Consider the following 10926-nt stretch of genomic DNA (forward strand, 5'->3'; position numbering starts at 1 on the left):
TCTTGTGATTTTCATCAATTAACTTTGCGTAGTATTCGGATCTGGCATGAAAAAGTGCTTTTTTAATATTTTTTTTTTAGACGATCGGACCAGGCTACATAACAAACGTTTAGTTTAGTTGAACGCCATTTACGCTCTAATTTACGACATTCTAACTTTATTGAGTTGATTCGTTGAACCATGGCGAGTTTCTTACAGTTCGAATAAGTTTAGTTTTTGGTGGAGCCGCAGAGACTAGGGCAAATTTTGCCACCGAATTATAATCTAAAGTCATTTGATCAACATCTACGCTCGTTCCAAAATCCGAGCTTCTAATATGATCAATAATTTTAGCAGGAGTATTGTCATCAATATGCCGCACGATTTTGGTCTTACTATTGTCAGGCGGCACGGGCAGGTATAGATCAAAGGTTACGAAACGATGATCAGAAATAGCCTCGTTTAAAGGAATAATATTAACATGTGCCGTCAGACGATACATTCAGGATAGAACTTACGTCGAACGGGGACTTCATTCTTTCCAAAGACGCCATCTCAGCAACCGGTGTGCGACTCCACGCTCTGCCTCGCTCTAGGCTCTGACCCCAAACAGATGCGGCCCGCGCACTATAACAGACTACAAAGACAGGAAAAGCAGCGATGTGCCTATGTCTGCCTCCTTAGCAGACGAGCTCAACACATTCTACATTTGCTTTGAGACAGGCAATACATTCCCTGCTGCGAAAATACCTGCTGACCATGACACCTGCCCTCTGGCTCTAGCTACTCCTGAAGTGAGCAGGGCCTTCAAGAGAGTAAGTGCAAGGAAGGATTCAGAATCTGATGTGTGATGGATGTGTCCTGAGGGCCTGCGCTGACCAGTTAGGTGTTTTCACCAGCATCTTTAATCTGTCTTTGAGTCCAACAGTGATCCCCACATACTTCATGCAGACCACTATCATCCCTGTTCTCAAGAAAGCCGTCTCCTGCCTGATGACTACTGCCTCATCATGAAGCGCTCGAGTGTCTCATCAAATCCCACATCTGCTCCTACCAGCTACCTTAGACTCATACCAATTTGCCTACCGCTCTAATGGATCCACTAATGCCATCGCAGTGGCAACGCACTCTGCCTTGGAGGAGAGACACTTAAATGCAGAGGCTGTTTGACTATAGCACTACATTCAATACCATCCTCCCTACAAAACTTGTAGGCAGGCTGAAGGATCTGGGTCTCGAGTCACCTACGTAACTCAATTTGACTTCCGGACAGGCAGGCCCCAGGTGGTCAGGATTGACAACCACATATTCTTCACATTCAGCACTGGCTCAGCCCACTCCTGTACTCCCCGTTCACCTATGACCATTCTAAGCCCAGCTCCAATATCTTCAAGTTCCCTGATGATACAACCATCCTGGGACTCACTAGGAATGACGAGACATCTGACAGTGGAGGGCTGAACACTTTCAATGACAATCTGTCAATGTACAGACTAAGGAGACTAGTCATGGATTATCTGATGACTTTCTTGAAAGGATCAAGAAAAGCAAGCCTATTTCTACAGCCAGCTAGTTTTACTGGAGCAGTTTAGGTTAAGTACCTTGAAAGGTGCTGAAGCCAGAGGTGGGACTTGAACCTGTGACCTTCAAGTCACAAGAGGTGTGACTTTTGACCACTACCAGCACTGCCTCATTTTGAGGAACCCCTTTACTGCAAATGGGTAAGTGGCAGGGAATTAGCCTCAGAACAAAGTCCAGTCAAGTAAAGTTTTGTTAAGAAGGTTTATTCTGAATTGTCAGTTCAAGAATCAAGGACAAGTTTCAGAACTACACACAACTGCATGGGCCTTCACTTCAGGCCGCGAAGAGAGATCCTTTGAGCTGTACACTGCACAGCTGCTGCAACTACAAGTGTTGCCACGGTGCAGATTCCCCCCAGAAGCAGGTATCCAAATGGCCTGGCTAATAGCGATCCTGAACGATAATGGGTCCAGCAACAGCTTTGCCTTGGAAATCTGGAAGGGAAAGGATCATTTAGCCCAAACCCAAGTAAATGAGTTATTTGTCAATTCAAACCAGTCTTACCCGCCACACTTCTTCCCTTCACGTTACAGGTTGTGTCACAACAGCCACATACTTGGTCATCGCCATCTGCAGATTCCCACCTATGAACAGGAGACCACTGAAGCTCTGTAGCATCTACAACAAAAAAAACTAAAACTACTGACATTCAACTGAACTGACCTATTTGCCAACACAGAATAGGAGCAAGCCTTGTGCTGGGGATCAGGTCTTTTGGAAGCCATGGTTGCTTTCAGAATGCATGTGATGTAGATCTGGGGGGGGGGGGGGGAGAAGAAGAAGAAGAAGGCTGGACTGCATGACAAGTTCCATAAACGCTCCCAGATGAAATATGCCAAGCCTGCTTTAAGATCAGTCAATGATGGCTGCTATGTACTCACAGAGCTCCTGGTCTCCTGCAAGAACCTGAAGGCATCCAGTTGCATTTGGAGTTTGTTGACCTGCTTCCTGGGGAGGAACTGCGAGCGGGACGCAGTCACCTTGGCATCAGTCAGGCATCTGAGTACATTAGGCATTTGTCATGATCAGAGTACATGTAGTCTGTAACACATGCAGGACTAGAGGGGGAAGGGAATAGATTCATTGGTCATGTTACCACACATGGCATTTGTCAAAAGACTGCATCATAGTTATTGGTACTCAAGTTCATTCAGCACCATGTCCTGGAGGACATTCCCTCCCATGTACAATGAGACATCCAGCTTCTGGTTTGTGTTCCAGAACATGTTGAGGATATTTATAAAGTTTTATGAACATTAACCGACATTACCCAGAACACCAGTCTCCTTGAAACGGGAAGGCTCATGTGGAACTTGTCCAGTGCTGCTTGCATGCAAGTACTCACCCATAGTTCCCCACAAAGGCATATCTGGGGAATGATGTCACATCAGGATCCAAGGTGGCAACACAGCTGTCCACAAACACCCGTAAAGGTTGATGGTTGGCCACAACTACAGAAGCTTCAATGTTCAGGACGTCTCCCAGAAAGTAGATGTTTGAAGCCCTCTCCAGTTCCCAGTTGTCTAGAGAACAGACAGGAACCATTTAGATACACGCACACCCCCACCCCCCAATTTAAGCAAGTTGGGCCATTTTACCCACCCGTCATGAGCTGGAGTGAGAACACCAAACGCTCCTCAGCGGACAGAGCAGCAGAGAAGGGTACCCATGTTGGCATCACAGCATTGCTGCTCACATTGATCCTCCTACAAATAGGAAGCAGTAGCTAACGGCAGGGTAGAGCAAGTCCTGCCTGATTCCTTATGGATGGAGTTGCTCATTTTAAGCAAAATTTGGATAGACACTTCCTCTGGCTATACGTCTTCTAGTTCTCATTAGAGAATTAGACTTGACCCACATCTCACCTCAAGTAGTGACACTCAACATTAATCACTGCACCACGAGACCGCACAATAGGGGTGGAACCGAGTCCCTCGGGCACGTACACCAACGTGAAAGCGTAGATCAGGGAATCGGTCATCTGTATAGACGAGAAAAGGCTCGTTTACCCAGTGTAAACCCGTTCTGAAAAGAAAGGAAGAATTCAGGAGGTCCCATACCGTCATCAGCGTACTTCCACAGCCATGTAGCGCCGATACGAACAGCAGAACCCCTGTGGAAGGATCCTGTCCAACTGGCACACAACCTCCCAGGGTGATTTCTGATGGCTGGATGAGCTGGCCATTACTCAGCATGTCCTGCTGTACCTCCACCACAACTGAGTCTTCCCTGCATTCAACCTTCACACCAGAGGGAGCAGCAAGCCACTGGGATTTCACAGAAGGTGGAGCCTGGGCTACTGGTTGCACCAGGGAAACTGGTGCAGAGGGCTGCCCTCGGTGAACCGGGAGCACTGCAGGAACCTGGCCAGACGCCTCTCCATAGCGAGCTGGCAACACTGGCCCTACCGATTCAACCTGGGCCAAAGGCTGGCTGTAAGGCAGCTCAAACACTGGCTCAACTGGTGGAACAAGGTTAGAGTGCTGCACTAAGGGAACAAACTGCACTGGCCTCATTGAGGAAAACTGCTGAGAAGACACTCCTTGGGGTAGCTGGAGAGAAGGGTACCTTTGAGGAACATCACTTGCTACCAAAGAAGACTGTTCCTGGGCAGCTTGTCGGATTGGCTGTAGCAAAGACTCCTGGCTTGACAGCTGGGGAAAAGGGCCCATCTGGAAAGCTTGGCCATTACACAAACAACCAAACAAGGCAAGCGCCACAAGCCGATAGAGAGCGCCCATTGTGCTAGTGTTAGCAACCAAAGGATCATGAGAGCATGAGTGCTTCCAGCCAATTTTATACCAAACAGAACAGCTGTTGTTTTTCCCAACAACTGAACCATCTAATAATTTGACTAATTTTGTTCCATCCCTGAAGCGTTACCAGTTGTTTCACTGACTGATTCTTGATTGCCTTCAATTGCCTTCAATTGCCTGTTCAGGTCTCCACTGTTCAAGGATGTTAAATGTCCAGGATGTCTCAAATGCCACTGATGTCTCAGTGCTCTCAAAGCTGCCAGTCATCTGTACAGGAGAGATGATCCTCTGCGATGATCCAGACTTGCAGGCGAAGAGAATTGTCCTTGTTGAAACATATTTAGTGGCCACGTTGAAGGTGGCTGCTTCCTGACTGGAGAACTATTTGCGGTAGCCGAATGGAGTCTTTCCAGGGACCCTGTCCATTGCATAAGCGGTCTGAAAGTACAAGCAACACAAGACTGTGCTGTGATCTCATTGTACCACTTCTGGCAACCAATTGACCTGTTCTTCTAACAGTGTTTTATACCAGATTGATTTCCCCCAAAGTAGGCCAAACCTCTTCCGGTTTTAAAAGTTTCAATGATTTTTTTTTAAAGTGTTGCCTGATTCATCTGGATTGCCTTCCTTCAACAAATGAAAGCATTTTTCCCAGCGTCTTGATTTACATTCAATGGGTGGTTTGTGCACCATCTGTTAACTGCCTGGTCAAACTTAACAGTCAGCTAGCTAATGAGCCCACATATTTACCAATTGGCATTGAACTGAAAACATTGTGGTTTCACTTTGCATGTTTCGAACTTTGTATAGTAAATGTTACCTGAATCTTAATTTTTGCATTCATGTAACAATGGCACTAAAATCGGTGTATTCTAAAAATTGTTGACACGGTAGTGTTTGCTATATGTAGCTCTTGGCAGCACTAGTGTAATGACTTGCAAGCAGTTGTCAGCATACATGGGGGGTGGGGGAAGACCATTGGCTTTGCAAGTGTAGCAGTAAAAGTCTTGAGTAGCATATTGACCTAGATGTTGAGTACTGCTGAGATGTAATTAGCTTATGAAACGTATTTCTCTAAGCAACGAGGTTGGAGTGAAACTGCACCCCCCCCCCCCCCTTCATATTTTGCTGCAGTAGGACATTTGTCTAGAAATTTCCTATCCACATAATAGAGCTGAACTGAAATTGCCATCCAAGGACAGCTGTCGATTGACATGTAAAGTTAGCCATGACTTAAGGGCCGCTGCAATATGCACTTGCAACATCCCCTTCCCCCTAAGTACATACAAAGCAAGACATTTACTTAATCTTTATTCAGATGACATTAAGCAGTAATGTTGCTAGCAGTTAAAGGCTCAAGGGAAAATCCATAATGTTCCAAGTTGACCTGGAGTTATTTGCATTAGTAAGCCTCTTGCTAAGGAAACAGCCTTCAGTACTCCTCACACTTGTGGTATTGCATCTTCAGAGGGCTTTCTGGTTATAGCTGTCCTGTCTTTGGCTGATTTGGGTTTTCAGTTGAGATTGGTCCAACAGCAGCCTTTCCTTCCTTGTTGGAACTCCTGATAAGACTTGATCATCCGCTACACCACAAACAGACTGCTACGCTCTTCCACATCTCCCCACTTGGTGGTCCCATGCCTGAAAGATGAAGTACGGAGGTTCTCGGTTCTGGCCCCCTTGTGGTAGAACGACCTCCCCCTCTTCCTCAGAACTGCTGAATCTTTGTCCACAATTAAAGAAAGGTCTTAAAACTCACCTGTTCCAGAATCACTTCATCCATGATCTCTTAAGTTCACGTAAGGTATAAATGTTCATGCACTGTAACTAAGATCAATCCTTTACACAGCTACTCCTGTAATGTAACGTAAATGTTCATATGTCTCTCACAAAAAAAAAAAATTACCAGGAAGGTGATCGGGAATCGTCAATATTCCAATAAAGTTTTTTGCAGCTACTCATGTGATGAACATTGGTGCACATGGTGAAAGAAACAAACTGTCCTTAAGAATCACACATTCACATCCAAGCTGAGAGTACAAAATGCAGCCTTCAACTCTGGGGACCTGACTGCCTACAAGAAGTCCAGGAATGACATTCAAAAGGTTATCAATTTGGCCAAGAGAGACTTCAGGGACAGAGTGGAGTCAGACTCCTTTATTTATTTATTTATTTTTATAGAGCGCTCTTCTCACGCAGCGACACAGAGCGCTTTAACACAGGCATAAAGCAAGAAAAACAGATACAAACAATGAAGACAGTCGACTAGTGACTACCGTAATGAAGAACTTATTATAGAGCTATGAGTATGCCTACTGGCCACCGGGGAAAGGAACAAAAATTCCCAACTGAGGGCTGAGGGGGAAAAAAAAAAAAAAAACCTCTGGGGATCCACGGGCCAGTGGTTGCCCGCCCCTCCTGGGCATTCTAGAAAGTAACAATTTCTAAGGCAGTGTGTAACAAGTAATAACGATAATGTTGCTCAATGGCATCTATCTTGGATTCCCAGCTCGGCATGGAACCTCTCGATCGTCATGGCAGATGGGCATCATCCTCTGTCAGCACGGGATTCGTCTGTCACCACCGGCCGGCCTCCTCGGGTCTTATGTAGCGAGGTAGTGCTCAACGATAAGATAGAACAGAGTTAGTAATTTGTTACTTAAGTAAATTTAATATGCATTTTTATAAAGGTGATAAACAACCAAGGCGGGTCGAGTTACATTACGAGGTGGAATGCCCGAGTGAACATGTAAGTCTTTAATGGGGATTTGAAAACAGAAACAGACGGGGCATTTCTGACAGTAACTGGTAGACTATTCCACAGTTTAGGTGCTCTATAACTAAAGGCGCGACCTCCTGCTGAGGTCTTATTGATCACAGGTACTTTAAGGTAACCCGCATCTAATGAACGAAGATATCGTCCCGGGATATAAAAATTAATGACCTCACAAAGGTAAGCCGGAGCAATGCCATGCATTGCCTTATAGGTCAAGAGTAGCATTTTATAATCAACTCTATAAGCGACCGGGAGCCAATGCAACGATTTAAGTACCGGTGTTACATGGTCAAACTTCCTAGTTCTAGTGACAATTCTCGCAGCAGCATTTTGTACCAGCTGTAGCCTGGATACAGTCTGGTATGGACAACCCGACAATAAAGCATTACAGTAATCCAGCCTGCTGGAAACAAAAGCATGAACCAGCTTCTCAGAATCCCGTCTACAAAGGAATCGCCGCATTTTAGCTATGCTTCTTAACTGAACGAAGCACGACTTAGTCAAAGCATTTACATGCGATACAAATGACAGCTTTCCATCCAGCAGGACGCCCAAATCCTTGACACAATCCATACGCTTGAAGGTAATACCATTTGTTGTAAAGATTGGCGTGATTATGTCGAGAGTTTTAGCATCACCGCCCACCACAAGTACCTCTGTTTTACTGGCATTTAGAGATGACAAATTATTACTCCTCCATAATTTTATACTGGTGAAACAATTAGCTAATGACACCACATGTGATGGATCATCAGGCTTGAACGATACGCAAAGCTGTGTGTCATAGGCATACGAATGGAAATTCACATTCTGTTTGCAGATAATGTCACCCAATGGTAACATATAAAGTGAGAACAGTAATGGACCCAACACAGAGCCCTGTGGCACACCATACCGAACCGTAGTAGAGATTGAGGGGGTGCAGTCGTCAGATTTCAATACAAATTGTTCACGGTTAGCTGAATACAGTTCAAACCACTTCAGAACGGTACCTCTTAGTCCAAACAGGTTTCCAGGTCTACTCAGTAGGATACTATGGTCTACAGTATCAAATGCAGCACTCAAGTCTAGTAACATAAGAATAGAGATCTGACCAGCATCAGAAGAAATGAGAATATCATTAACAACACGTGTAAGTGCCGTTTCAGTGGTGTGACCAGTGCGGAAACCAGACTGAAATTTTTCAAATATATTATGACGGTTAAGACATTTCACAATTTGGGAGGCTACGATTTTTTTCTAGAATTCTGGATAAAAACGGTAGATTGGAGATCGGTCTATAATTACATGGGTTATTACAGTCCAGATCCGATTTCTTTAGTAGGGGTCTAATAACGGCGATTTTAAGAGCTTTTGGACCACAGCCATTTAGTAACGACGTATTAACAATATTAACAATAGGTTCTGCAAGCACGGAAACTGCGGCTTTCAGTAATTTAGTGGGGATTGGGTCTAAAGGACAGGTAGTACTTTTCATAAAGCGAATTAGGACGGTAATTTCCTCGAAGCTACTGAGATGGTGCGGACAACTAATATTATCATCGTCAGAAGCGCTTATGTTTGCTATAACTGAACTAGAGGGCACTATGGATTTGCGGATATTCTCTAATTTATTATTGAAAAACGACATAAATTCATCATTAGTAATGGTAGCAGAAATACATTGTTTATCTTTGTGTTTACCAGTTAAGTAAGCGATGTTATTAAACAGGAAGCAAGGGCTCTTGTGATTTTCATCAATTAACTTTGCGTAGTATTCGGATCTGGCATGAAAAAGTGCTTTTTTAATATTTTTTTTTTAGACGATCGGACCAGGCTACATAACAAACGTTTAGTTTAGTTGAACGCCATTTACGCTCTAATTTACGACATTCTAACTTTATTGAGTTGATTCGTTGAACCATGGCGAGTTTCTTACAGTTCGAATAAGTTTAGTTTTTGGTGGAGCCGCAGAGACTAGGGCAAATTTTGCCACCGAATTATAATCTAAAGTCATTTGATCAACATCTACGCTCGTTCCAAAATCCGAGCTTCTAATATGATCAATAATTTTAGCAGGAGTATTGTCATCAATATGCCGCACGATTTTGGTCTTACTATTGTCAGGCGGCACGGGCAGGTATAGATCAAAGGTTACGAAACGATGATCAGAAATAGCCTCGTTTAAAGGAATAATATTAACATGTGCCGTCAGACGATACATTCAGGATAGAACTTACGTCGAACGGGGACTTCATTCTTTCCAAAGACGCCATCTCAGCAACCGGTGTGCGACTCCACGCTCTGCCTCGCTCTAGGCTCTGACCCCAAACAGATGCGGCCCGCGCACTATAACAGACTACAAAGACAGGAAAAGCAGCGATGTGCCTATGTCTGCCTCCTTAGCAGACGAGCTCAACACATTCTACATTTGCTTTGAGACAGGCAATACATTCCCTGCTGCGAAAATACCTGCTGACCATGACACCTGCCCTCTGGCTCTAGCTACTCCTGAAGTGAGCAGGGCCTTCAAGAGAGTAAGTGCAAGGAAGGATTCAGAATCTGATGTGTGATGGATGTGTCCTGAGGGCCTGCGCTGACCAGTTAGGTGTTTTCACCAGCATCTTTAATCTGTCTTTGAGTCCAACAGTGATCCCCACATACTTCATGCAGACCACCATCATCCCTGTTCTCAACAAAGCCATCTCCTGCCTCATCATGAAGCGCTTGAGTGTCTCATCAAATCCCACATCTGCTCCTACCAGCTACCTTAGACTCATACCAATTTGCCTACCGCTCTAATGGATCCACTAATGCCATCGCAGTGGCAACGCACTCTGCCTTGGAGGAGAGACACTTAAATGCAGAGGCTGTTTGACTATAGCACTACATTCAATACCATCCTCCCTACAAAACTTGTAGGCAGGCTGAAGGATCTGGGTCTCGAGTCACCTACGTAACTCAATTTGACTTCCGGACAGGCAGGCCCCAGGTGGTCAGGATTGACAACCACATATTCTTCACATTCAGCACTGGCTCAGCCCACTCCTGTACTCCCCGTTCACCTATGACCATTCTAAGCCCAGCTCCAATATCTTCAAGTTCCCTGATGATACAACCATCCTGGGACTCACTAGGAATGACGAGACATCTGACAGTGGAGGGCTGAACACTTTCAATGACAATCTGTCAATGTACAGACTAAGGAGACTAGTCATGGATTATCTGATGACTTTCTTGAAAGGATCAAGAAAAGCAAGCCTATTTCTACAGCCAGCTAGTTTTACTGAGCAGTTTAGGTTAAGTACCTTGAAAAGGTGCTGAAGCCAGAGGTGGGACTTGAACCTGTGACCTTCAAGTCACAAAGGTGTGACTTTTGACCACTACCAGCACTGCCTCATTTTGAGGAACCCCTTTACTGCAAATGGGTAAGTGGCAGGGAATTAGCCTCAGAACAAAGTCCAGTCAAGTAAAGTTTTGTTAAGAAGGTTTATTCTGAATTGTCAGTTCAAGAATCAAGGACAAAGTTTCAGAACTACACACAACTGCATGGGCCTTCACTTCAGGCCGCGAAGAGAGATCCTTTGAGCTGTACACTGCACAGCTGCTGCAACTACAAGTGTTGCCACGGTGCAGATTCCCCCCAGAAGCAGGTATCCAAATGGCCTGGCTAATAGCGATCCTGAACGATAATGGGTCCAGCAACAGCTTTGCCTTGGAAATCTGGAAGGGAAAGGATCATTTAGCCCAAACCCAAGTAAATGAGTTATTTGTCATTCAAACCAGTCTTACCCGCCACACTTCTTCCCTTCACGTTACAGGTTGTGTCACAACAGCCACATACTTGGTCATCGC

The 10926-nt window shown here is 44.9% G+C and overlaps 2 protein-coding genes across 5 annotated transcripts in view; both read right to left on the reverse strand.

The window, feature by feature from the left end:
* Nucleotides 1–1752: 1752 nt before the first annotated feature.
* LOC114911293 (zona pellucida sperm-binding protein 3-like) overlaps nt 1753–10926 on the reverse strand; it is a 9951-nt gene continuing 777 nt past the window's right edge. The window contains exons 2-9 of one of the 4 annotated variants that reach the window (XM_029254909.1): nt 3621–4012; nt 3426–3541; nt 3163–3266; nt 2906–3083; nt 2442–2559; nt 2224–2315; nt 2065–2144; nt 1753–1994 (exon numbers count right to left, since the gene is read on the reverse strand). In XM_029254909.1, coding sequence (XP_029110742.1) covers nt 1942–1994; nt 2065–2144; nt 2224–2315; nt 2442–2559; nt 2906–3083; nt 3163–3266; nt 3426–3541; nt 3621–3755 — 876 coding nt within the window. In that variant the 5' untranslated portion in view covers nt 3756–4012 and the 3' untranslated portion in view covers nt 1753–1941. Of the gene's footprint in view, nt 1995–2064; nt 2145–2223; nt 2316–2441; nt 2560–2905; nt 3084–3162; nt 3267–3425; nt 3542–3620; nt 4086–10926 lie in introns of all 4 variants that reach the window. The other 3 variants (XM_029254907.1, XM_029254908.1, XM_029254910.1) reach the window with 3 other exon arrangements.
* Nucleotides 10542–10926, reverse strand: part of LOC114911292 (zona pellucida sperm-binding protein 3-like) — a 9412-nt gene continuing 9027 nt past the window's right edge. The window contains exon 8 of the mRNA XM_029254905.1: nt 10542–10794. Coding sequence (XP_029110738.1) covers nt 10742–10794 — 53 coding nt within the window. The 3' untranslated portion in view covers nt 10542–10741. The remainder of the gene's footprint in view (nt 10795–10926) is intronic.

This window comes from Scleropages formosus, chromosome 9, assembly GCF_900964775.1.
Source record: "Scleropages formosus chromosome 9, fSclFor1.1, whole genome shotgun sequence".
Taxonomy (NCBI): Eukaryota; Metazoa; Chordata; class Actinopteri; order Osteoglossiformes; family Osteoglossidae; genus Scleropages; species Scleropages formosus.